General features: G+C 38.2%; 1 protein-coding gene across 2 annotated transcripts in view; it reads left to right on the top strand.

Moving 5' to 3' along the window:
* Window positions 1-27,088, top strand: part of SLC25A13 (solute carrier family 25 member 13) — a 99,525-nt gene that overhangs the window by 2,870 nt on the left and 69,567 nt on the right. The window contains exons 1-3 of one of the 2 annotated variants that reach the window (XM_053956343.1): window positions 20,187-20,203; window positions 21,290-21,343; window positions 25,977-26,119. In XM_053956343.1, the coding sequence (XP_053812318.1) occupies window positions 26,010-26,119 (110 nt within the window). In that variant the 5' untranslated portion in view covers window positions 20,187-20,203; window positions 21,290-21,343; window positions 25,977-26,009. Of the gene's footprint in view, window positions 1-20,186; window positions 20,204-21,289; window positions 21,344-25,976; window positions 26,120-27,088 lie in introns of those variants that run through there. The other variant, XM_053956333.1, reaches the window with a different exon arrangement.

Raw genomic sequence — 27,088 nt, 5'->3', positions numbered from 1 at the left:
ATGTGGAACATCTTTATGGTAATGCAGGTACAAAGCACTAATGCTTTACGTAGTGTGTCCTGCTTATTTCTTCATTTTGAGTGTTTAACGATGCAATCACAATGTTGTTTTTCTGCCCTTTAGCCAGATAGTTCTAAAGAGAATTTACACAGTCTAGCTAATGCCCCTTGCCGTTCACCTGGTGTGTATTTTACAGCAAAATTAAATGTTTGTGTTGAGTGAATGTCAGTTACCCTTGATCCCTATTCTGCTACAAGTTCTGGGCATAGCTGTTGTCTTATGCATGTGCAAAGTGTGACTTGCTGTCTTTTTAAAGTTCTACTGCTTGGTAAAATATAAACATATTTTCAGTGGGAGGTTCTAAGGTATGTCTCAATGAGACTTCTTTCTGTGGTTGATTTTGCCTTTGCTACTATGTCAGTTTGTCTGTTCAACTTAAGGTCAGAAATTGATATTTATAATGGGAGTTAGTATATATAATATGTTTTAACTTTATATTTCATAACCACCAAACTGCATTCAAAACAGTTAAAAATTGCATTAATGAAAATTCCAAATTCAATTTTGATAGATAAATCAAGGTCTAGAAAATGGTAAAAACAGTGGCTTAGCATGGAAGCACTTGAACACCATTAAACTTTATCTCTGGTGTAGATAGCATGTGATAAACTTCTGTAATTGTATGAAGTGTGTACAGGAGTTGATTTTTAAATACTGTGGAATATCTCTGTTTCTAATGTAATTGGTTTTTTGTGTGTCATGTGTGAACTTTCATCCATCGGGCACATACTGGTTGCCCGTACTACGCAGAATGTATAAGTTATTTTAAAATTATTGTCTTATAAATGAAGTGAACACAAACATCGCATGCTAGAAAAGCTAGCTGTAAAATGACTGTTCAAGTGAAGGCATGAACCTTACATCAGTACCTGATGAGACTTGCTTGCATGCTTAATTTTAAGTGCATGTGTAAATCTTTCTAAGACTGTCAGAACCACATCAAGAATGTAACAAAAAGAGATTTGTTGCTGACTTATGTGACAATATTTGGGATAGCTCTAGTGCAAGGTAAAGAAAATTGGTTATGCAATTTTCATGTATTTAACTTTTTTTAAAATTCTCTTTTCTCTTGTGTTTTTCTGGAACTGTTTATTGTGGAAGCTGTATCAGTGGAGTAAATGTTATTTCTGGTTACTGCCACATCTACCTTTAAAATCCTAAACCTTGTCACACCAAAAATAGTTAGTCCCCAGGCACAGGCTCCTTGTATGTCTTGGTGTTACTACAGTCAGACATCTCACACTGAACACCCCAGTCCTGCAAGATGCATCACCTCAGCTGTATTAACTAGAGTTCTGTGAGGGATTGATACTACTGGCCCTGCCTCTACAAACCCTTTTGTCTGCAGAAGCGATCCAGTGCCTGCCCTGGATGATGTAAATTAGTGAGGTTTGGGTAAGCAGCAATTTAAATGCAGGCACAATGGCAATGCAGTTCCAAATAAACATGATTGCAAACAACACCAAAACTAGTAGATGCTGACACAACCATGCCATTTTATTTTGCTGCCATGCACACCCAATGTGTCCTTTTGTGCATCATACAGCTCCATTTTACCTCTTTGTTCAGCTCCTTTTTCCATGCTCGTTTTCCTGTGCTAGCAGTAGCTTGGAGTGTACCTGGGAACAGATTAAATTTGCTCTTCTTGCCCTCAATCGTGCCATTCTTCCCTTCCTCCAGCAAAATGGAAGAGAAGAATTGCATTGCATTGGACATGGATTTGTTGGGCCCTCAGAAAAGAAGAGGTGAGGGATTCTGGCATCATGATGGGCTCCTGTGTCCATGAAAGGAGTGGAGTCCATTGTGGACAGGCTCCAGCCACTCAGTGAGATCAATTGTGGAGAGGAAAGTGGTTGGTGAGTAAGGAGAGAGCAATCTGTTTCCCTGAAACACCACTGAGTTTATGTACTATCGATTTAATAGTGTTATGGCACTTAATGGTACCATGGTAATTTTTTGGATGTGATAGCACTATGTAATATCCACATGGAAAGTCCTGTCTGTACAGGTCCAGCGGTGCTTGCTCATGCGTAGTTATATTTTGGATCTGTGCAGAAATATGTAAATTTTTATATGTATCATAAGACTCTTCTTTCCACTTTCCCCTCAGAAAAAAACCATGTATTTATGCTGCTTATGACTTATTACTGCATCTTGATTTCTTAAGAGACCAGAATTTGCTTGATAGAGGGACGTTGAATTTGTATGAGTGCTGATAACTTCAGACCTTTTCTAAGTACAAAGTAGCGTGACTGATGACTGCAGCTGAAACAGAGGAGAAACCAAGTCATTTACTCCACTGTCCTGCCTGTCATAGTTTATGTATTTATTTTCATTTGGTTTCTTTTACTGCATAAATCTTTGCTTATGATGCTTACCTTCAGGAGAACTGGTTGAGTCCCAGTCTCACAAGACTCGCATCAGGCTACAGGGCCCACTGGCAAGAATAATCCCAGGAAAGACACTCATGGAGCAATTCTGCTGTGGAAAAATTCCATACAGCTCTCTGCTGCAGTGGACACTGAGTTACCCTGAAAAGAAGATTTATTACAGTGTGGATTTTGTCTCAATTGAGTTTACCTGTGTCTTTGTACTACTGTTTCCTCTCTGACCCAACCCTTCCTTATCAGAGCAAGGTGGGGGCAAGAGGAGGTGGTGGAAGAGGTTGCTTTATGTCTTCAATATGTTAGGTACTGATGGCATCACATGTTGCAACTGCCAGTGGTTTTGGCAAGTTTTTGGAACTTGCTCCTTTCTGTTATGGTATCCCTGTAAGAGGAATTGCAGGATGACTTTGCTTCATGTATAGCCTAGGAGAGGGCTGCTGGATCCAGCAGTTATGAGTATACCTTGTCTTTTGTAATGCCTGCTGAAAAGTATTTAAAGTTATCTGGATTTTATCACATTGGGAGATAATCTGCTCTTTCTATGCAGCTTTGTGTTGCAGGAGGTTAGAGGAGCTCTTCGAAGTGTGCCTCAAATCACATGTTAAAGGCACTCCTCCTGGAGCTGTAATGTAGACAAGCTTACAGCCCTGAATGATAACGTGTCTTCTGACCAGCTTGTTTAGGCCAATATCTATTTTATTTGTCTATGTTGTCCAAGGAGTGTGACAAGGAGGTATGTGATACTGTATTTCCTGGAAGATGGAATGAATGTGCTGCTGAATTTTAGCTACATTTTTGCTTTTTATCTATGGAATTGCCTCTGCTTTGGCTGTAGAATGGCTTTACCATACTGAATAGAGCCTCTGTGTTTGTATGGTGCCAGAAAACTTGCATAAGGCCTCTAGGCACTATTTGACTCTGCTAATCATGCTGTTTTGCTTTAGCTACAACATAATCTTCAGGAACTGATGTTTTATGGTGTTAGATAACTATGGCTAGTAAAATGTAAAGTTGCATGTTTTCTGATGCATTCTCTTTCTGGAAAGTATCTGTATCTCAGTCATTTGCAGAGAGACAAAGAGGTCCTTATAAAAATACTCTATATTCAATTGCTTTGGAATAAAGCAATTTCAGCTGAAGCTGTGTTAAAACACTTAAAGGAACACTGTAAATGTAGTTTTTAAAATAATGTCATGCTATTACAAGATCTTAGAAACAGGCAATTGCAATTATATTCTTTACCAAAAATGTTACTTGACCTGAACAAAATCCACTGTGTAAAGGATGAAATTGCTCACAAGCAGTGGGTTGTTGGCATTTTTCTTTTCCTCTGAAGAGGAAAAAAAATTAAACATTTGAGAGAGAGAGTGGCAAAGTGACTGCATGTACACCAAACGATATGCATTTAGAGAAGAAACAGAAAAAATACAGCTTGTTGCAGGACTAATCACATTCCTCTTGTTAGATACATGTGAGATCCCTAAACATCAGCTGCTGGATTCATACATTTATGATGTCTTGCATGCCTAGGTAGCCGGCAAGAAGTGTTTTTGTGCTGACCAATATGGTCACTCTTCGAGTCTTCTTGGAGATCTGTCTTACACTCTGGCCATGTGAAAACCAATTCAGAAAAAGATGATTTTTTTACTGTTCTTTAGACTAACATCTCCATGCCTGACTTTTTTACCCACTTGGCTTTGGAATTAAGAAGCCCACCAGAGGTGTCTGGAATTGGTATGAAAACAGCCAGTATGCTCACTAAGGAGCATCTAAGGCAGCTAGTGGGAAATGAAAGAATTGGGATGAAGAAAAGGAAAGTCCCTGGAGGATCTTTTTTTAAACAGGCAGGGCCATTGCACTGTGTTGTTATAATTTAACACAAGGACTGGGGACAAGAGGTGTGGGCCAGAACCTGATTCAGTTTCTAGCCATTAGGGTACCCAGCTGGGAGGGGGGAAGATTTGGATTCTCTGTTGCCAACAGTGTTGATGCATTTTGCATGAACTATGCCTCCAGCTGCCGCAGCTTCGGAGGGTTGCTGCCTGGTGCTCACTGCCAATGTCCATTAGATGTGTTGCATGTGTGGTTGCTGGGCGCCTGGTCAGTGTGTCTGAAATGTCTGTACATGCTCAAATCAGGGCTGCGGCAGTTCTGGATGTGCACCTTGGTGAAACTTCTGGAATTGTAAAACCTTAAATTGCATGTGACTTTCTGCTTGTACAAATGGAATGGTTTTTGCATCATGCTGTGACTAGAGGTAGTGGAGCGTGCTAATGGATCAGACCCTCAGAGGCTGAGCAAAGTGGAGTTTGCAAATACACAAACACACGTTATATTTGTAGAGAGTGCACTGAGATGGGCAGACTTGTGCCCAAACAGCCAGACCTTTTAAAAATACTTCTAAAATCATAGTATCATCACTACTTCCATAGCTTTAGGATCTTACTGGTTCTTCTTTGAAAGCCAAGGCTAGGCTAGACCAGATCTCTGGGACTGGTTCTTTGCCTTCCTGGTGCTGGGCTGATTGTTTCTCTGCTCTGATGCCAGGGCTGAACTTGCTGTAGCTCTTCTGTTGGTTGGGTTGGTGTGGAGAGGTACCTGTTTTGTTTCCTGAGCTACCAGGTCACTGCAGTTTTTAAAAGCTGAAGGTAGCCATGAAGTTGTGATTTCACTAAATAATGATTCAGTGGCAATACTATGGTAATGTAATGGTGCAGGGGTGAATTGGAGTGGATAACTGGGCAAAAAGTGACACTTTTTTTTTTTTTTTTTAGCATGTATATATTGGTTTTGTTTACATCAGATCAGATCAGTTCCCTAGTATGATTCACAGCAAAGGAGTTTGAAGAGTTATGTGGATGGCACTGAGCACTGAAATACCTTAAGCTATAGGAAAGGTTACTGCTGTGCATTTATAGATACTTTTACATTTTCCACTGCTCAGCAGAGAAATGAGAAGGCAGGGTTTTTTACTTTTGGTAAGTGGTTTGTCTGTTGTCAGCCAGGGTTCATGCTGGGATAGCCATAGAGGTTGTAGGGATTTTTCCCTAAAGGTAGGAGGTGTGGTGCAAGAATGTAGCCATGCAGATGTAACTGTAATATTGCATAGGCAAAATTGTGAGGTTGTCATAGAACTAATTGGTCAACTAATTACCCACTAGTTATTTACATGCCAATGGACTAAAATTTAAATTGAAAGAAGGAAAGTAAAAAATGGAACTGAAACACCAAGAAAGCTTTGCCATCATTTTTCTTTTAAATATTTATACTCTTTTAAAGTATTTTGTCCCACTTTCTCTGTATAGCCTAATACCTAGACTGATAGGAATGTTTTTAAAAGGAGTTTTCCGAGTAAGCAGAAGTTAAAGATCAGACTTCTTGTGCAAATGGTATCTACTGTTGTGTTGCTTTTGTTTTTTTTTTTAAGATGTGTCTCTGATTGGCTTTTTATGTATTCAAAAGTGACCTGACTTTGCTGTAAAAGGAGTAACTGCCACTTGCTTTAGGCAAGTTTGTGGTTGGTTTGCTCAACACCACACACAGAAGATGACTGCAGCCTTAGTCCATAGGTATTACGGCTTGGTGGTCCCCCTGGGGTCTGTCTGGCCCCCGGGGCAGCAGCCGTCGTAGGTGTCCCGGATAGCACTGTGCTGATGAGGCGCAGCCTGCCTGGGCCCTTGGGCTAGCTCCTAGCCACAGGCGTCTTTAGCGAGCACTTGTGAAGTGATGTCAGCTCTTAGTGATTTCAGCTCTGTGCTCGCAAAGTGCCTCGGCAGACGCAGGGAAGGAGAGAGGTGAAGGCTGTGTGGAGTTCTGCGGAGATGTCTTTATTGGCAGCTTCTGCAAAGGGTTCCAGTGACAGCTCTTCCGTCTGAACTGGGCAATGGTATGGGTTTATATAGGCTGTTGAGGGATCAGGATTTGTCCTATAGCTGGGGTCGAGGAGAATACGACCTATAGCCTTACAGAGAGATAACAGGGGTCTGATGTGCGGAAGAGGGGCAGCTCTGTTCCACTCATCATGACTCTGCATTTCTTATCTTAGGCTAGTGACCGCCATGGAGGCCTTGCAGGGCCTCTGACTGCTACACATAGGAGTCATGCAGCTGGTGAAATTCTAATTCTGAGAAATGAAATACTAACTCTCCAGAAATTTGGGAAATTAAAGGAGGATGACTTTGATGACAAATGCTGAAGATGAAGGAACCTTGAGAGCCATGCAATCATCTGTGTTTTATTTTCCTTTGATTGGTAGTTTTTGAATGATTGATACAGATGTGAATTGTTAAGCACTCTGTCATTTTATGAATTATCCATGTTAATTTATAAAGGTCAAAAATAAAAAAACAAAACAAACAAAGCTAAGAGAGGTTTCATGCATTTGTGGTTTAGGTTACTGTTGTCTTTATGACTTAGGACCTCCACATGCCCTTGGTCTTGCTTCCTACCAGCCAGTCCACGTTAGCATCAATAATATTAGTTTATCCCTTCAGTGGAAGACCCGATCTCAAAGGCTCTGGACCAGAGCTGGAGGCAGGGTACTCTGAGAACAGACACCTGAGACCTTTTTTGGGATTTGTATTTGTGTTGGTTTTTTTGCTTTTATGTTTTTTGTTTGTTTTGGTTTGATTTTTTTTTAACCCAGATATCATATTTGGAAAACTTAGGCAATCTAAGTTTATTGTAATAAATAGTACTACCACAACTGGTGATTGTTTTAGTGTTTCCATTCTTAAGTGACAAATTGTCTTTACTTTGCACATGTCTGTAGTCTTTTCACATTTTTGGCATTCATACTGTTAATATTTTAGGTGACTGTGATTGCAATGAATAAAACAGTCTCTCTTGAGACTGTTAATTCTTGCTCCACTAACTGTCCTTATGACAGATGAACCCTTCCTAGCCCTATTAGTGCTGTTTGCATTATTATTAGTTCTCTATGAAGAAAACCAGGTGCAAATAATGGATGTTAACACCGCATCTTATTGCATATAACTGGTTAATTAAATTTGATGTAATGTGGAGAGAAACACAGTTGAATATTTATTCAGACCTGTAAGTTTACCTTTTTGTCAAGTGTGGTGCTTTGCAAAAAGCTAATAATGAATGTACACCAGCACCTCTTTTGGGTATCTAGGACAGGATTGTCTGACAGACTGATCAGGGAGGCAAACAGTTAATGGTATGTTGTAATATGAAGAAGAATCCTTTAGAAACTGAGGATTTTAGAGCTCATTAAATGCTTTTTGACCAGCATATATTATCTGATAGAAGCTGCCAGAATATAGAATTAAATTCACCTGCTAAAGTCCAAGTTTTGGAGAGCTGGCAATAATAGTCCTAGAGTTGTAGTTATCTGTAGAACTATTGTTAGATTATATTGAGATTAGCTACAAATTATATAGCTGGAACGTGATTGTGTCTTCTTTTCAAAACAGAAATATCAAAGAATAATTTTACTTGAAGGGTATTAGTATTACACTTAAAGGGTGCCGTCTTTACATTATTTTCCAGTCTTCAGGTCCCACTGTGAATCAATCCCATGTGAAGATAATGTACACTGTAATTCTTAGTGTCTATTTTTTTTTAATTCCATCAGTTTAAAAATTTCAAGTCTTTTAAAGGTTATTTTTGCAATTATGGGGACCTATCAGAAGAGTAATACATGTGCTTTTTACAATTATGATTGTTATGGCCTTGATGATTAGGGTAATTGAAGGATTGAAAGAGTAAACTTAATTTCAAAGCTAGAATACAGAAGATGTTATGTAGCTAGATGACCATAGTTATTAGCCAACCTTATAAATACGTAGAAGCAGAGTTTGTTTTCCCTCCTCCTACAGAAGAGGAGACTGAGGGGAGACCTCATCACAGTCTAGAACTTCCTTATAAGGGGAAGAGGAGGGGCAGACACTGATCTCTTTACTCTGGTGACCAGTGACAGAACCCAAGGGAAGAACCTAAAGTTGTGTCAGGGGTGGTTTAGGTTGAATATTAGGAAAAAGTTCTTTCACCCAGAGGGTGGTTGGGCACTGTAACAGGCTCCCCAGGGACGTGTCACAGCACCAGGCCTGTCAGAGTTCAAGAAGTGTTTGGACAATACCCTCAGGTTCATGGTGGGGAGGGCATTGTCCAGTCATCTTGGGGATGGTCCTGTGCAGGGAGGGAGATTGGACTTGATGATTCTTGTGGGTCCCTTCAAACTCAACGTATTCTGTGATTCTGTGATTCAGATGCTTTTGTGTAATTAGTAGTCTGAAGTATCAAAACACTGGCTGTTGAGCTGAACAGCTGTTGAGCAAATCTAAAAGGTATCATTCCTGAGCAGTTGTTGAACTGCACAGGGAGGGAAGTATGGGGAGTCAAAGTCTGAGTATTTCCTACATAGCTGAAAAAATTTCTTTGACTGAAAACTTCAAGTCTGAGAACAGAGATTTGATGTAGTTGAATTTCACTTGTTGTTTCCCCAGTAGAGTTTATTCTTTGTGACACTGTGATCTTGTTGATACTTCCTTTGTAATTGAAATTTGATTTACTGGAATTCAGATTGTTATGTAAAATGCCATTGACCAGAGATTTTTCCACCTCCATGCACTGTTTTGTATTTACCTTTTCACATTTTTCAGTTTCTGTAGGTGAATACTACCTGATCTTTATTCACTGAGGATTTAAAAATGTTCTTTCCTGGAGCCAAGCTTCATTTCTATCTGAGAAGATAAGTTTAAACTTAATGGGAAATGGAAGGTTCAAAGAAGGTTCTGTGGCAGGTTGGAATCTTTTTTTAGAGCTAGCTTTGCAAGGAGATGAAGAAAAAAAATTAACTAGCACTCGCTGTACTTTGTTTTTCATTCTGACATTGTGTACAGGGAAAAATGCCTGTAGATTTCAGAATATGGATGGGTACACATTTTTCTTTCCTGGTGATGTTTGCCCACTACTTAAAAATGCACTCAGTCAACAGGGGAGGAGGCTTTCACAAGGATGATCCTAAACCGAATGCCAATCATCCAGCTAGTAGGAGGAAGAAATTCTAATTGTCTTTATATTTTAGTTGCTGTTCCTCATCCCAATTTCCCTTAACTCTCTCAGCCAGTAGAATCATCATTTTGGGGGTTTTGGGTTTTTGCTTCAGCCAAAGGATATTTAATTCTGGGAAGTTATCAAAAGTGCCCACTTCATCAAAGTAAAGCAGTAAATTAGAGTAGTTTTGAAGAAATAAATTAGAGCAAATTATTCAGTGTTGGAGTAGCTTGAGCAGCATCTGACTACATCTTTCATCAAAGGTTGATGGGTGTTAATCAAAATGCAGGTAACATCTCCAAAACATGAAAGGCCATCAGCAGGATCATGGCATTCTACATCTGTGCATGCAACTCTGGTTTAAAGGTCTGTGTTCAAATGTGTAGTCATGTGGTTTCCTATACTGAGAAATAAAACCTTCTGTCTTAATGCCTCTTAGTAGTGTGTGTTTATGGTGTGGCTTCACATTATTTTTTGCAGTTCTTTTATGTCAGGTGCCCTCTACATCTGCTTAGGCCAGTCTGGGGTTTGGTGTGGGCTCTTAGTGTGGGAGAGAGATTGGGATGTTGCCTCGTATCACTAGCAAGGCAGGAGTCTCCTTACTTAAAAGACTTAATTGAAAGATATGTCCTGCAATAGCAGTCATGCATTATCATCTGTCCTTTATTATGTGACTTTCCTGTCATATCTGTCCATTGCATGACCTGATGTGTAGGTCTTATTTTAGGATAGAAGAGGTCAGAAAATTAGTATTACTGAATGCAAACAGTAATACTAATTTTAATTAATACTAATTTAATTTAATACTAATACCAAGGCATTTTTCTCTGCCTTGGAAATATAACCTATTTCCAGCCTTCCCTGAATCCTTGGCTGCTAAAATCTCTTGGTCACGTATTTTATTATTGTAGTTCTTTATCATGTTTGACAACTACTATTTGATGAAACATCGCTGATTTAACAGATCTTTGACAGAAGAAACCTTTAAGTGAGGCACTGAGTATGAAAAGCCATTAGAAAAACACGGTATGTAAAAATACTGTGTCTGCCTGATTCCTTCTCTCAGCCCATTGTGCAGTCTGAATCTGACTAGAGAAATCTTCACGTGTTTAGGAGAAGAAATTTTTGAATAATTTCACATTTCCATTAAAATAGTTTTTGTCACTGACATCAAGTCAGCCTTCCTCCTTCCTGTCACTTCACCTGTCTAAGACTGCTTGCCATTGTGTGTCAGTCTAACTGGAAACTACTTTCTAAAGATCATGAATTAGTCCCATGTTGATGCTGTTCAAAAGGAAGAAAAACATGGCAACAACAAACTTTATACAACTGCTTTTACTCTGTTCACAGACTTAGATCAGTCATTTGGTTTGAATCTTTTCTATTAAGACTAACTTGTATGAAGCAGCAGGTTCAGTCTTTTCTGCATTGTGAAGGTTATACTACAGGAGTTTTGAGCCTCTTTTGTCTCCATAAAGAAAATAGTGGTGTAAAACTCCTAATGACTTTAAAACTCTTGGAATTTGCTTTTGGTTTTCCATTACATGTAACCTATAGATTCAGTATCTCAGGTATGAGAATAGCCCAGACCAGAATACTTAGTTCTCAAGTGTGCAAGCATTCAAATCCTGTATAGTTGAAATAGCACTTAATAGTTCCTTATTCTGTGTACCTTTGACAAGTTGATAATAAAGCAGCTTTTTCCCCTTTTCCTGTGGATGTGTGGCGAGTGAAAGAAGAGAGCACTGAACTCTTGAAAATGATGGAAATATCTTAGCAAAATATGCACAGAAACACTGCCAAATACACTTGTTTTCTTCCAGTGTTTTTAGGAAGTTTTATACAGAATGTGTGCCTGCAATTCTTTTGTAGCTTTGAAAACCTGGGGCTTTGTGTTGTGTATGACCCACAATTTGATCAAACAAAGGTGTATATAATGAAAATTAGTGTGAGATCTCCTGGCTTTTCTGTTCACTGCAGATTTTCTGGGGTAGTGCAGGTTGTGAAAGCTGTGATGTGTAATCACTGATTGATTGCCCAGCATTTTTTTTTTTTTTTTTTTTTGAGGTAAAGCATTAATTTTTTGTGTTTCAAAGTGCTGGATCAACTGGTCAGAAAGAGTTTTTTTGGGATTCTGCTACAGTTTTTACAGTTGGGGCTAAAACGTAGGATACTATGGGATGGCAGACATGCTGTTCTGAATTCATTTGGTGATGTCAGGGTGCTGACATCAACCCAAGTGTCCAAGGAATGAAGTGGAAGAGCTCCTGGTTACTAAGAGAATAAAAGAGAAGTGATAGGTCTTCTCTAGTGTCTTAAACACTGCTCTGTGTTTGTTAATCTGGTATTTTTAGAGTTTAGTTTGACTGCAATGCCCTCAAAGCAAATGGAAGTCCATTTCTTGGAAAAAAAAGGTTTGATATTGTTTTCCCCTCTGCTGAAAATGCTTTCCTAAAAGTAATTTTAAGGATTTTACCTTTAAATTCCCGTCTTTAAATCAAAATGTTCAGTTTGACATCATCATCATTATTTCCACTGCAACCAAGTGATCTCACAAAAACGTTCGGAGGGCAATGCAGCAGAAGTAAATGTAATGTTTTAATGAAACAGTTATTGCTTTATGCAAATATCTATGATAAAATAGACTCACAGATGAGAAGCCAAAATCATTCAAGCTAAAATCAGAATAGTTTGTAATTAAAATGCTGAAAATGTTTCCTCAGTTTCTTAAGAAGATGAGAAGATTTTAATTATTATTGTCAGGTATCTTACAACTTAGGTGAATTATGGAGAGTTATTGTGAACCTTTTAACAATTTTGACTGAGGTGTGGCAAGTCAGTGGCAGATAAACCCCTAGGATTACAGTGACAGCAATGCATAAAAAATATAAGTCTTCACTGGTTTATTTTATGTTCCCACATGAAACTGTAAGTTATTTCCAAGTACCCTCTTTGATAGCTTCACTTTTCAGTTCAGTTCTTTAGCGAGAATGAAGGTCACGCAACCAGAATGTCCTGTGGCAGCTGTGTAATCTGCTAATATTTAAACATCAAGCAGTTGTTTGTTGTTAATATTGAGGGTAAGAATTGTGAAATAAAATGTTAAACTGCCTTTACTTTGTACTCCCTGTCTTCAGGGAGATTATGTAATAAATTTAAACGAAAACCCATATGGTGCTAGTTGAACAAACAGTTCAACTGTTTACAGGCAAAAGAGAGTGTGTTTGCAAACACATATTTTGGCATATGTATTTTGAGATGACAGGTAAAAATCATTAGGGGAGGGAGATACTTTGTTAATGTGAAAGTCTGGGTTTTCCATAGTCAGAGGCTTACTAACATGTTTATGTGGGAAAGGTGGATAGTTACTATGACTCAGCTTTTGCAGACCATGGCCATGCTTCCCATGATCCAGCATGCCATTGTGTTGAATGCTGTAGGGATAGAAAAAAAAAAATAAATAACATACTTTTTGTGTTTCAAGTAGGAAAGTGTTACCTTTTGCCCAAGTATATTCTGGAATGCTCCTGTTATTTTTGTTAGTTATGGGGAAGGGTTCCTGACTACAGGACTTCAGCTTTTCTTTGAGTCTCACCATTTATAGCCTTTTAATAACTTTACTTGATGTGTGTGATGTTGTTTCCCTTGTGCAGGTGTCATTTGTTCTTTTTAAGGTTGTAGATTGGATCCATACATGCATGAAGATTCATGCCCACTCCTACACCCTTCCCAGTTCTCTGAGCTGCTGAGGTGTAGCATTTTGAATAGAGCTCAATAGATGGAATTGATTATAAACAGGATCTTGAAAAGTGAACTTCTGTCTTCCAAGAAGAAAACACAACACTGAAACAAACACATTTACCTGCCAGTTATTCCTACATAATTCCTGTTGTGCAATAATCGGTCAAGACATGTAATGTTATAGGAACTTTTCTCCAGCACGTTTCTTTACTTGCTCATTCACAAGCATGGAGTCACAAATTACAGATTACTCTAGCAACAGCTTAAGATGCTGCCTATAAACTTTCCACAAGTTTATGGGGACTGATTGCACATAACTAAATTATACAAATTTTTGGGGTTTATTATTATTATTATTATTTTTTTTTTGTAATTAGTAGTTATTTAAGAGCAGGTCATTCTGGTTATGATACCTCTATATGGCACTGCTCCAGGTCTGCTTTCTTCAAAAGGCAGCAGGTTTTTGTTTATTGCTGCAAACAATCTTGCTCACTCACTGGGACCTTGTGTTGACATCTGGGAGAGAAAACTATGCAGAAAACTTTTTTAACATTGTTCAGGGTGTCCTTGCCATTGTTGGTTCTGTAATTCATGAAGCTGTCAGATAAAGCATGGAATGCCTCTTTTTAGGTCTCTGTGTGTACTGTATGATGTCAGGTGCGGTTGAGGATTATGAAGAAGTTCCCTGGGAATGCAGCATCATACCATTGTTTTGAATCTTTGGATTGCAACTTTTCATGGTGGAAGCACCTCTTTAGGCTATTATAGCTGCTTTGTGCTATGGCAGGGGAAACTGAGTGTTTGGGTGGTGGTTGGGGTCTGAAGCTTGAAGCCAGGTGAAACCAGGAGTGATTGTCTCCATTAAGCTGTGAACTGTTGGGAACCTTGAGCACCATGAGTGTGGGTACCTTGGAGACGCTTGTTACTAACTTGTATGCTGCATTCAGAGATGGATCTCTCGGAGCTCACTGTTGCTTTGCATGGCTGTGAGATGATGCTTCCTGAAGGTTCCACCTCCTGAGAGCCATGGTGTTAAATGGCTTTTTGTCTTGTCACCTACCCATTGCTTCATCCTGGTTAAAATACATATTTTATGCTAATAACATTGAGTGCCAGGTAAGATTCATGCTGCCCTAATAGTCTGCCAATTCTCTCTTATAATTTTTGAATGATAACATGTCATTCAGTATCTTCACTGTCTAATTTCTTCAGAAACTGCTTTCAATCCTGCAGTTGTTACGCTGGAGAATTTTCCTATCCTTTGCTTCTTTGGGTGAGATGAACGTTTTTCTGCTAGATGTAAGCCTCTAGAAGACACATTGCTGGAACTGAGATGACTGCTTTGAAAGATGAACATGAGGCAGTTGATGTCTTGAGCTTATGGTCAATGCACTGGTTGTACATTAGCATTATTGTTGTAACAAAACATGCCCTGGGAGAATCAAAAGAGAAAGTCTGTAATCTGGGCTGAAGTAGCCACCAAATATGTTTTATCAGGTTCATAATTAGATATGACTCTGTTTCTGAAAGGTGTAAGGAAGCAAAGTAGCAGCATTTACATCTATAATCTTATCCATCTATGATGAGTGGGAGTGGGTATTTTTGAAAAATACCCATGACTGTATAAAAAATGTCACTTGACCATTCCCAGCAGCTCCTTTGAAAATAAACTTTTCTTATTGAAGGACCCCTAATGTATCTTATGTAGAATTATTATATTCTTCAAGTGAGTGATGAGCTTCAGTTTGCTAAGATACACAGGAACATTTAATGTTGCATAGTGGCCATCACAATGTAGCTCACTTGTGTATCTTTGGATTGCTGTCCTGAGTAAAAATGTGTTGTAGAAGAGCTATGAGACAATAGGAAATATTACTGAGGGAGAAATTACAGTCACAATATGGTAGTATTTTATGATGGATATATAGTGATTGGACAACTGGGCTTTTTCTGATAGTAACAAGTGAAAAAAAATTCTGTTTTTAACAAAGTTTTGGTTTTAAGGTTCAGTTTCTTACTGTGATGTTGATTAATTGTGATATCAATTGTGATATCAATTTTGTTGCAGGAATGATAGCATTTGTATCCTTGCCCTAGTCTGAAGAGTGACTACAAATAGTCCAGTTTGTTCCTAACTCCATTTTCTGATAAGTGCTTAAAGTTTGGAATGGTTTGTATTGGCCACAGTATGGTGCTTTTTCCTTTAGTTAAATGATTTTGCTAAGCAATGGCAATGCCTAGCTATTTTTACCTTTGTATTGGAGTAGTTTTATTGTCCTTCTGTTTTCCAGGTCTTTATGTACAAAAATTATACAAGTACACACTCTGAAAGTATTTTTTACATAGCATTGATTAGCTAATCTTGGAAATTGTAGCAGTTTTTCTTAAGGTATGTACTACTCCCACCTTGGTTTCTGTACCTACTTGGAAGTATTGGACAAACCGGACAAGGATTTTCCTGTGTGTATATAATCAGTAACTGTGTGTTGGTCCCTGATGAGTTTGTGTGCAAAAATACTATGGTTCATTGGGAGTCTCCTTGTGTGAGACCCATCTTATGAACAAGCCATCTGCATTTTCTCTGGGACTTTGAAAGTAGGATCAAAGCTAGAAGGTAATTGCACAATAAAGTAGGTTTGTTAGCTTCGATGCACTTGGGGGAAGTGAGGCTTCCACCTCCCATGGTGCAGAAGACTGGGAATTGCCCAGAGATTTATAATTATGATGAAGTAAAGATGGATGTGAATAGTTTTGCTTGAGATATGCTGTCTTTGCTAGCTAATAAATTAGTTTTGTTTCGCCAGTGTGTGGGGTAGACTCAGCAAAACTGTCTAGTTTGAATAGTGCTTATTCTGCATCTCTTCATGCTCAACCAGTCTGTAGGATATGAAAAGATCCTACAGAAGATTGTTGATAATTGTCAATAGCATTAATTTATCTTAGCTTTGCTAGGTGTTATTAGACAAAGGAATGCTGTAACTGCTGCTTAGTGTAGGGTTAGACTTTTGCAAAGTGTAGTTGAAATGTTTGACTGTGAGGATCAGAACTGTTTTTAGAAAAGAAAGGTTTTTGTCTGAAGGCTGATTGTGCTTAGACTGATCAGGCTGGATGTACCTACCCGCTTGGTAGTTATCAACTTCTCTTGCAGTTCTTCTTACCCTAAGCCTTTGGGCAGATATGCCAAATGCTATCTGAACTGTACTTTCCTAGGAGAAATACTCGGTTTATGGTTAAGGAGGTCTGTTGAGAAGGTTTTTGATCTGTGTTTAGTGCCAGCTGTCCTTGCAGCTGTCTGATTTTCTGCTTGGTGATCTGGTCCACATCTTGCTTGAAATCTTCCTTGTAATGTCAAGTTCTGCGTGGTTCACTTTCCACTGTAGATCACAGTCAAGTTCTTTTACTGTAGAATGAATGGCAGTTCTTTTGCTGAGGTGACAATATGCATGTTGGACTAACAGAAAATGCTCATTGAGGCAGCTGAAACAGGAGACAGTGCCCTGCACAGATGCTGATGCAGAACACTTGTAACTTAGGATATGGCTATGATGATGGAAAGCAACCAAGGAGAGTTGCTAGGTTAGAAGAATGATTATATATTTTTATGGTAGTATTAATCTAAATATGGAAGAAATATGATTCTCATCTACATGAACAGGTTAGTTGTATTAAAATAAAAACTGGAGTGTTGTCTTAGCATAATACTTAAACAGTATTAATGGGTTTCTGGTCTGAATTCAGACTTGGCCAGTAACTGTGCTTTAACTGGTTTCCGATATTCTAGTCACTCATTTAAACCAGAATGTAAGGTCAAACCCCAGTTTGATCTCCTTTGGAGTTGCACATTTGAAGTGTACATGTATACTTTTAGCCAGAAGGAAACATTACAATGATCTAATCTAACCTCTTACATAAACTGGGCCACATGTGTTTGAGTCTTACAGGTGGACTCAATAACTTGTGATGAAACTAAAGAATACCCCTACAAGACATAAGGTTTCAATTTTAATTTGAGGTCTTTTAGTGGTATGACATACATTGCATTTTTTAGTTGTGTTTAAGAATGGATGAACTTCTGAAAAATAATCTCAACACAAGTTACAAGAGCTTGTGATCACTTGTTGAGCCTTTCACCAAACATCTTTTCTCGATATGTGTCTGTAGATGGTGTTCTCTAGAACTAAGCAGACTGAGCTCACCACTGTCAGCTCTGCCACAGCTCTGGCTCTCTACTTGGAGAAGGACAGCTGTTCAGCATCTTAACCTGCTCCGTGTCAGGAGGTTTTAAAGATACTGAGGTGTAGGAGGGCAACCCTACACCTTCACATCTGAGTGGTATTCGGACTAAACCAAAAGAAAGAAAGGATATGAGGTGTTTATCTCTTTATCTTTGGTTAGGACTTGCTGTTGTTGCAGTAAACTTTCTGGAATATTGTAGCAATTCCCAAGTATTCCTGGATCATAGTCACCTTTCTGCTCTATTCAGACTGTAGCTATCAAAGTGATCTTTGCCATAAAGGTGAGAAGATGAGATATTATTTTTTTTGCCATTAGATTAATGTTATATTGACATTAATTAATGATTTTCCTACTCCTCTTTTTCTCTCTCGCCCACCCATGTTGTTTTTCTTTACTGGATGGAGCACACTATGTTATTAGTCTTTCTGTGTCTTTTGATACCATGCAATCTTTCACAACCTGTTTCTTCTACCTTGTGTATGACAAATATATTAATACAGTTGGTTGGAAATGTAATATAATCTTTGACTCTCAGTGGATTCTGTTTTCTTGTGTTGTACAGTTATATTTTTATGGAAAAATTCTGCATTTAATTTTGAGTATGGAAGTGAGACTGAAAATGCATGTCTCTGTAAATTGAGCATAAGTCAATAAGGAGAAAAGAGGTCTGCTGGAGAAAATGGGCTGAAATTAAGGTCAAGGTGCAAGGGAGTCTAAAGAAATGATGAACTCCAGCCTGCAAATCAGTCTGTGTTACTGTGTCTCACAGAGCTTTCCCTTTCTCTGTGCACCCTTTGTTGAGTGTTATTGCTAATGGGAGGGACTCAGCATTTTCAAGTGCAGTTCTTATATTGCCTGTTCTGTCTCATTCTTCATATATATTATAACACACATGTACATGCAATATGTTGCTAAAGACTTTCAGGTGTATACCTTAGGAATGAAATTTCCTGTTGATATTTTCTATACATTATCCCAGTCTTCCCTGTAGAGTGTTCTAACTTGATTATAGTCCTGTACTTCAGTTGATGTACTCTGTTGTCTCCTGGGATTTTTAATAATAAATATTGTTTGTTGGAGGGCTTTCTTCGCTGAACCTTACTTAATAGAAGTTGCTACTTTGTTTTAAGTGTGTCTGTTACATAGTGTTTCTTTGTAAACAGCAGTGACAACATTATTTCACTCAGATCTCTTTTATCAAATGCCTTCTCATGCCACTAGAGAGGTATTAGGCCTGCCAGCTCATAGCTGGTTTTATCTTTATGGAGAAAAGATGGACAAGTCTTTCCAGTAACAAAACATATCACCTGAACCCAGTTATGTGAGAGTCAGTAAATACCACCTGAGCTGACTGATGGAGAAACAGCTTTTCATCTGTGGGTCACTTTTCATCAAGCGTGCTACCTGTCAGCTTGCAGTCTGTTGGCATCAGGTTACTTAGCCTTTCAACTGCTGACATAACAATTTACAGAATGGTATGGAAAGTAATATTTTGACCTTTTCTAGAGTGGGAATCTTCTAGTAACACCTGTCATAGGATCAGTTTTTATGGCTGTGTATGCAGCTTCAGCCTTGCCTATAGCTGGGTATGGATGGAAACCTGAATTAAATACTTCTCTTAGCCACTGGTATGGCTGCATTAACATCAGTCTTCCTGAGGTTCTCATGTAATATATTAGAGGCTCTTTTCTTCAATTGGGATCAGATACACCTTTCAGAAAGCACATTGGTAGATGTCACATGGATGCACCAATTCACACAGTGTTAACCATGTCTTTCCTCTCCTGTATGCTGGGGAATGGAAGAATGAGGAAGTAGACTGTGGGAAATGGAGAAAAGTTGTAGTATGCAGCCACTGCTTGGGCTGTTAGTCTGCAGTTCTTCTATGCATTCATTGACCTAACCAACTTCAACCTATCTTTCAGTATTGACAGTAAAAAACACCACTCAAATTCTCCTGTAATCAAAAGGGGGCTGAAAAATGGTGGCTGGCCTGTGAACACATCTCCCAAGTTTCTCAGGATTGTTAATATCAGTGAAACTAAAGGAAAATAGTGTGAGTTCATGTATCTTTTCCTTTTTTTCCTCCCTTGGTTTCTTTAGGCTTAGCTTTCTCTGACAGTATAAAATCTGAACTTTAAGACAGATAAAATATGATACTGATTCATATTTTCTGGCTAAAGGTGTTTGAAGTGTCTTTCCTTTGCTTGTGTAGTGGCAAGGTTCTGGATTGAAGCACCATAGAAATACTGCTATTTTTTTCTTTCCAAAGAGTTCCCAATTGCTCTAGACAATCAGATTTTTACAGACAGGTTAAATTAAATCTCTGCTCACAGTGATTACATTTAGGACAGCTTACATTTTAGAAAACATACATTTTTATATTCTTAGCTTCACAATTACACTTTGATTTTTTGCAATACTTTCGCACAGATTTCTGTGTAGACACAGGATTGGGACTCCAGCTGTGGACTTTGTCAGTTGAACATAGGTGTGGTTTTTTCCTTTTAAAAAATTTCTAGACTTTTATAAGAAACCTTAATCATACATTTTTTCTTAAAATACTCTGGGTTTTGGTTTGGTTTTGGGTTTTTTTTTTTTTTGCATGTTTTTGTAGGTTTTTTTATTGTCTTTTTTAGTTTCTAAATGAACCATCTAGGGTGAGGACAAACTTACTGAAGATTCATCATTAAGTGTACGTGTGAGGATATAATGCTGTTGTACAGACTTACACAGACTCCTTCCATTTTCTGCAGTAGGTCAGTATGTTTCTAGAACTGCATTGGGGTCGCATTTGCCTTTACAGTCTACCATTGCTATAAAGAATTAGGAAAGTTAAGTAGTGTTTTATTGATAACATTTCTGATGTTTAATTCTTAAGTGAGGGTAAGATTTGTCTGTCTTGTCCTTTGGCTGTTTATTCCCCGTTACATTATTTTTTTGAAAATCTGTGTTTGCTTGCAAATTATTTGGGTTTTTTTTTTTTTTTTAATTTGGAATAGATTGATGTTCTGAATTGACTTGTCAAATGAGAGTTATTATGTTAGCAAGCGAGATTTTATCAAGGTATCCTGAAGAAGGAAAGAGGAGCTATAGTAGGCACAGACTGAGGGGACACATCCACTTACTGCCAAAAGCAGCAAAAGGATTGTATGGTATATCAACCAGGATAATACTGATGGGCTTACTCCATAGTGGGTTGACTATTTTTCAGTGTTTTGAAAAAAAATCTAATTTGGGCTTGTGGTGATAAATGTAACTTAGATTTTGGTTTGAACTTGCTAATTTGATCTGCAGAAAAATCTAGATACTCTAGATACTGCTTTCTGAATTAATTTCATTAAAAAGATCTACAGTGTAAGTTTATAATGATGTAATAAACCAAATAGTTACATTGAAATTCAGTTTTTATGGAACTGCTTTCTTGAACAAATTTGTGAGTCATTCTTGCCATTTATCACTTATGGACTGTGTATGGTACTCTGAAATCTTTAGGTGAAAGGTGCTGGAAGTGTAAAAATCTGTGGTAAAGATAGTATAATGCTGAATCCCAGCAGAGAGGTGTGCTATAGAGATGTGATTTTTGAATGTCTTTATGACTTGTTAATGTGTGCTTGTTTAAGAGTTGCAGGGTTGCATAACGAAAGCAGAACAAAATGTTGAATAACCTTATGTAAGTGTGAAATGGATAAAATGAGCATGGCCAACTAAAGCAGTGCCTAATTTATCTAAGGTGAACATTTAATTTCATCACTCATTCTGTTGTTTGTGTTCTTGTTTTTAAATGGCACTTTGACACCTTTTGTGTAAGCTATGCATATTAATGTAATTGTATTTACTTGTAGGTGGCTCTAACCAAAAGAGCTGATCCAGCTGAGTTGAAAACAATATTTTTGAAGGTATGTGTAAAATAAATATTTTACTCTCTCTGCTTAAATTTTTCATATCTTTTGCTCCATTATTGCAGCATACAACTCTTGATAGTTTTTTTCCAACCATTAATCATTCACCGTATTATTACCATGTTAGACTTGAATACCATTATCAGAATTGAACAATGCTCACCAAGAAGTCAGACATATTTCTGAGTGATTACTGTATTGACTCAGAAGAAGTATTGCTATCTTAGAAAAAACCCACATTGTTCAGAGAATGTGGTAGGAGTTTCATTATTGTTCTTATATGTGGTAAAATGTTCATGTAGATACCTTACTGTTAGATGATTTGGTAAACTTTCTTCTTCCATCCTTGCCATCCTTTTTCCCTTAGGGTTATCTCTGCTTCTGTTATTTGTAGAAGTGTTGGAAAGATCACCTTGTGAAGTGGTGGCCATATTTATTATTTAATTGAAATTCCTTCTTTCTTGGCCTGCTGTGGAAAGCATGCAAGTAAAGACTCACATACTTGCTTACATACTTGAGAGAAATGTGCTTTAGTGTTTTGCTGAAAGCTGGGAGGTGATTCTCCAACCCTGCTCTGTTCTTGTGAGACCCCACCTGCAGTGCTGCATCCAGCTCTGGGACTCCCAACATAAGGAGAATGTGAACCTGTTGGAGCTAGTCCAGAGGAGCGTTGCAAAGATCATCAGAGTGCTGGAGCACCTTTGCTATGAAGACAGACTGAGAATTGATATTGTTCAGCCTAGAGAAGAGATGGCTTCAGGGAGATTTTGCTGCAGCCTTTCAGTACCACAAGGGAGCCTACAAATAATCTGGAGAGGGACATTTCACAAGTACAGGGACATTTTACAAGAACATGTTGTGATAGGACAAGGGGGAATGACTTTAAACTGAAAGAGAGTAGGTTTAAGTAAAGGAAGTAAGGAAGAAACTCTTACTGTGAGGTTGGTAAATCCCCAGAATGGCTTGCCTAGAGAAGTTGTGAATGCTCCATCCCTGGAAGTGTTCAAGGCCAGATTGAATGGGGCTTTGAGTAACCTGGTCTAAGGGGACATGTGTGTGCCTGTGGCAGGGAGGTTGGAACTAGATGATGTTTAAAGTCCTTTCCAACCCAAACTATTCAGTGATTTTTTGAAACTGGCTTTCTTTGACCCATTTCCTAAATTTAAAAAACTATGTCTAACCTTCCTAGGATTCATTAGTCCACTATCTGGGTAAGTTTGTATTCTGGTATAAAAAAAAAAAAAAAGAGTAGAAAAATTAATGGTTCTGAAGAATAAGTATGAGGTAGATGCCACACTGCTATTAAGGAGCTGTTGTATCTGAATTATTTCTGTGGAGGTGTTGAGGGTCTGAGACAGCTCATACCTTTCCAGTTTCTTCCCTCCATATTTGCTCTCCAGCATCATGCCCCACTCTCCATGTAGTTCTTGGTATTTTTTCCATTGTCCCTTGTGAGCTATTATTAACAATATGTGTAGGTGTCACAATGTATATTGCCTGTATTTATAGTTTTATTATATACTGTCAGTATTTATAGCTCTGAAATGAGATTTTCAGTTGAGAAAGTCAGGATTTAACTTCTTAAGTCCTGGAACTTGTGTCTTTCAGGAGATCAAAAAGACTCTTGCAAAAGAAGGGGTTATGTGGTTTACAGAGGAACATACTTGAAGAGCAGGAGCACAGCAGCAGAAAATGCAGACAGGGAGTAGACCACTGACCTGAAAAGATAGTAGCATTGAGGAGGGAAATAAACACTCTAGAGAGAATCCCAGTTCTTTCTGGGCTATGAGGTAATCCTCAGCTGGAGAGTGGGGAATTTGGTTGGTTGGTTTGCTGAGAATAGTGTGAAAATTGTTTCCTACCTGCCCATGGATATTCATCTCCCTTACATTTCTGAAGATTGTAGCTCCCTCAACCTTCTGATTTGGTGGATTGGATGGGTTGTAGTTTAGCACATTAAATGCCACCTCTGACTTCTTTTTCTTCCTCTTTTGCTTTCCCTTCCACTTAACAGAAGGGATCCTGGTAAAGAAGTAATGAAGTATGAGCTAAATGTTTTGTTCAGTGTATTGCAGAATTGTCATGCTGCTTACTCCCAAGAAGGAAAAATGATGAATAAATGTGCTATGTTGTTTCATAGTCTACAGATGAGTGATGCCAGAGTGTTAATGAAACTTCTCCAGACTATTTTGGTGAATTAGTGGTGAATTAAGTGGTGAAGCCAATACAGTTGCTTCTGCAGATTGTGGAATGTGCACTTAAAAAATAATTTGACAACTATTCTTTCCTACTTCAGTTAAGAATTAAAAAATATGATTGCCATTTAGGAATGGTACCCACAGTATAGAAATAAATGTGAAATGATCAGTTTAAATGCAGTGGATTGCAGTCAACTTTCAGCATATTTAGTATGTCAAATCCCCAATAGAATGTTTGCAAATTTTACTTAAAACTTGTTATTTAACTTGTTTACTTAAACTTGTTATTACTTGACTATGTAAAATGTGTGTAAATAAGTTACCAAAAAGCCATTAAGTACTATGTATAATATCAAATTCTCTGTGGGTATAATTGTCAAAGGGGGGGGGATAAAATTGTAAAGAACCCATTTTTAAATGTTGCTCCTCCAAAACAAATAGAATTGATGTTTTTTGGTTTTTTTTGTTATGATAATTTCCAAGAGTACTTCTAAGTCTTCTAACATAACCCCTAAGAGATTAGATTTTAGTCAAAGTGATCAAGCTGACATTTTTCAAGGTCATTTTCTATATGTAGTATAGAGTACGTGATTGGATTTCAAATACACTTGAGTAAATCACAATGACAAGAAACAGGGGGACACTGAAACCTTGTGCTGTTTTCTGTTATTGAGTGCCTTAGCAGGGGGTTAGCCTGGATGAAAAAAAAAGAAATGTAGAAGCATAGGCTGTCTGACTTATTTGATTTGTTTCTCAATAGCAGCTGTGTTAAAAGTTTCTGAGACTGGGATTCTGAAGGATTCTGTCTTTCTGCAAATGATTACATTGAAATCAATTGATCTGTTAGTTCTTATAAAAGTATACAATTCAAAATTCCTTGCAGTGTAGCAGCTAGAAAGCATGTGTTAGTGAAACAGGAATCGTTTAGCACTAACCAATATATAGATGCCAAAGTGAGTTACGTTTTATTTGGCTTGCTTCTCTGAAGCCTTGTTTCTTGAAGATATTGCTGTACCTGAAAATGGTATTTCTATTACACTAGAAGAAAATAATCTACTTACTGTAACACTTTGGCATCCCTCTGAGAGTTATATGCCTACAGCAGGTATAACGGTACACTGCAGGCACCAATATGAAATGTAAACTGGCAGTTTTCGTCCCTTAGCAGAGCTATAGTAACGTGAAATAAAATGTGTGTTTGAAATACACTACAAAATAGCAATAGGCATCTAATTTATTTATTACTTTAGTGTGGATAATGCTCTGTGGGAAGATGCAATTATAGTTTATCATCCTACCTTGCCTTAAAAAATTAAAAAAGAGAAATTAGCAGTTTCTTTCCTGTTGTCAGTGCACATTTGTTATCCCAAGATAGACCTGTTTTCCTTAAAGCTAACACATGGTTCTGCAAATCTTGCCTGGGATTTCTTTTCCTCTTAATGATTGTCATTATCCTTTTTCTTTTCTTAAAATACAGTCTTCAGGATTGATTTCAATTTTGATGTTCTTCAGAAAATGAGGACTTTAAAATTTGAGGGATAACCTAGCAATGAAGTGGTAACAAAGGGAATTTTATTTATTTATTTAGATATTCTCTTCAAAAATGTTAATATTACTTTTATTTGTAACGTATTATGGGAGGCCTCCCCTGGAAGCAAATATGCTTGGTTCTGTAAATAGCTGTTTTCTGGAGTAGTATGCTAGTAACTCTGTGTAAAGCAGGGATAACGTATGGCAGGTGTTAGAATTCTTTTCTTATTTCTGCAGTGTGCCGAACTGTCAAAGTTCGTGTTTCGCTGTTACATTTTTCTGCAAATGCTATTCTTTGGCCTCCTCTCAGCACTTCAGCCAAGGGGAAGTATCTGTAGCTTCTCCTTTCCTTAAGGAGAAACCTCCATGGCTGGAGGTGATGCAGTAGAGTTCTTCAAAACAGCACCCCCAGGTGGACATTCCTGCAGGATCATTTGCTCCACTGGCATGTTGCGGGTGTCACCAACCCTGCCTTCTCATCCTGAAGTAGAATGGCTAAAAGAGGAGCCATTTCACATAAATAAGATATGCTGCAGTACCCTACTGCTGTCAGAGTTTCAGTGGGCCTGAGATGCCACATATGTGCTTGCAAATGTACTTGTGCTTCTACTTTCGAAGCATATTTGGTGCTATGGAGCATTTCTAGACTACTATGGAGAAATTGTTGACGTCATAATCCAAAAATCGTATGTCTGCCGTTCGTAATCTGGGAAGCTGAGCCTTCAGCTGCTTGAGTACTCGCCTCTTACTCTTTCCTGTTTAGGTCTAAGCTGTAGGTTCACTGGAGCAAAGCTGTAATCTGCTGTACCAGAGGCCTGCTTGTGATTGGAAACTATGGGTGGTGGTAATAAATGCCTGGAGAAGGATGTGTTGAACCACTAAATATTGTATTCATTTAACAGTATGCAAGTGTGGAGAAGAATGGAGAATTCTTCATGTCTCCTAATGACTTTGTCACACGGTACTTGAAGATAATTGGAGATGGTTTGCCTAATGCAAACACCGTACAGCTCCTTGCAGGTGTGGTGGATCAGACAAAAGATGGGTAAGTGTTTTTTTGTGGTTTTGGTTTGGGGGGTGGGGGGAATTTGTAGTTGATTGGTTTATTTTTTTTTCTTTTTCTGTTGTTCATTTAAAAAATACAAAATCATTTTTTCAAACAGTCTGATCCTTGGGGGGGGGGAGTTGTTTTGTTTTGTTTTCCCCTGCAGATCCATAAAGGAATACAGTATATTTTAAGTGAAAAGAGTAGAAACATGGTTTTCAACTGCACTTACCATTTAGTGGTGCAAACAATTTTCTGTCTACTATGTATTTTTAATTCATGGAACCTTTCATGTTTGTTGGCTGGCTCCCCTAGCTCCTGCTTTTCTTTCCTTCCCTGAGTCTTTCTGTCTCTGTTTACTTTATGTATCTGTCACAAACACATTCAAATAGAAATCCAAAATAAGTTTAGATGGTGTAGGAAGAGATCCTAGAAAAAAGTGCGCCTGCTTTGTTTTGCCATGGCACTGTTAAAGGTTTTTGCCGCTGTGTTTTTCCTTCAAGAGGGAGGAGGAGTGCCTGAGGTATTTAGGGAGCCACTCTGCAATCTTGGGAAGACAGCAGTGAAGTTGGTTGCACATGGTTTGCATTTGAAAGGCCGACTTTGCCAATAGGCAAGATTAGCTACCCTTCCATCTTCCTTCCCCCTAGTTTAATGAAATCCTAGCATTTGCTTTTGGTACTTGCCCAGGCAAGCTGTCTGTTCACCCATATGAATTGTTGAACCCTCCCTTTAATGTATCTTTAGAGAAACTTGAGAATAATTAGCTATGGACTTAAAGTGTGTAGTTGTGGCATTTTTAGAAACCAGAAAACTTCAGGCATGACTCATATCAGTGGTTGCAGAGAGTAAAATGTGAGATAAACAAAGCATGACTAGCGAATGCAGTCTTCCTAGGGAACAGATGCAGGCATAACTGAGAAGTTTTGCAGTCCTTTCTGTGCTCTCTTTTCTGCTCAGCCAGTCTCA

Source organism: Vidua chalybeata, chromosome 1, assembly GCF_026979565.1.
Source record: "Vidua chalybeata isolate OUT-0048 chromosome 1, bVidCha1 merged haplotype, whole genome shotgun sequence".
Classification (NCBI taxonomy): domain Eukaryota; kingdom Metazoa; phylum Chordata; class Aves; order Passeriformes; family Viduidae; genus Vidua; species Vidua chalybeata.
Note: the sequence above shows the minus strand (reverse complement) of the source record. Positions and strands in the feature narration are given on the sequence as shown.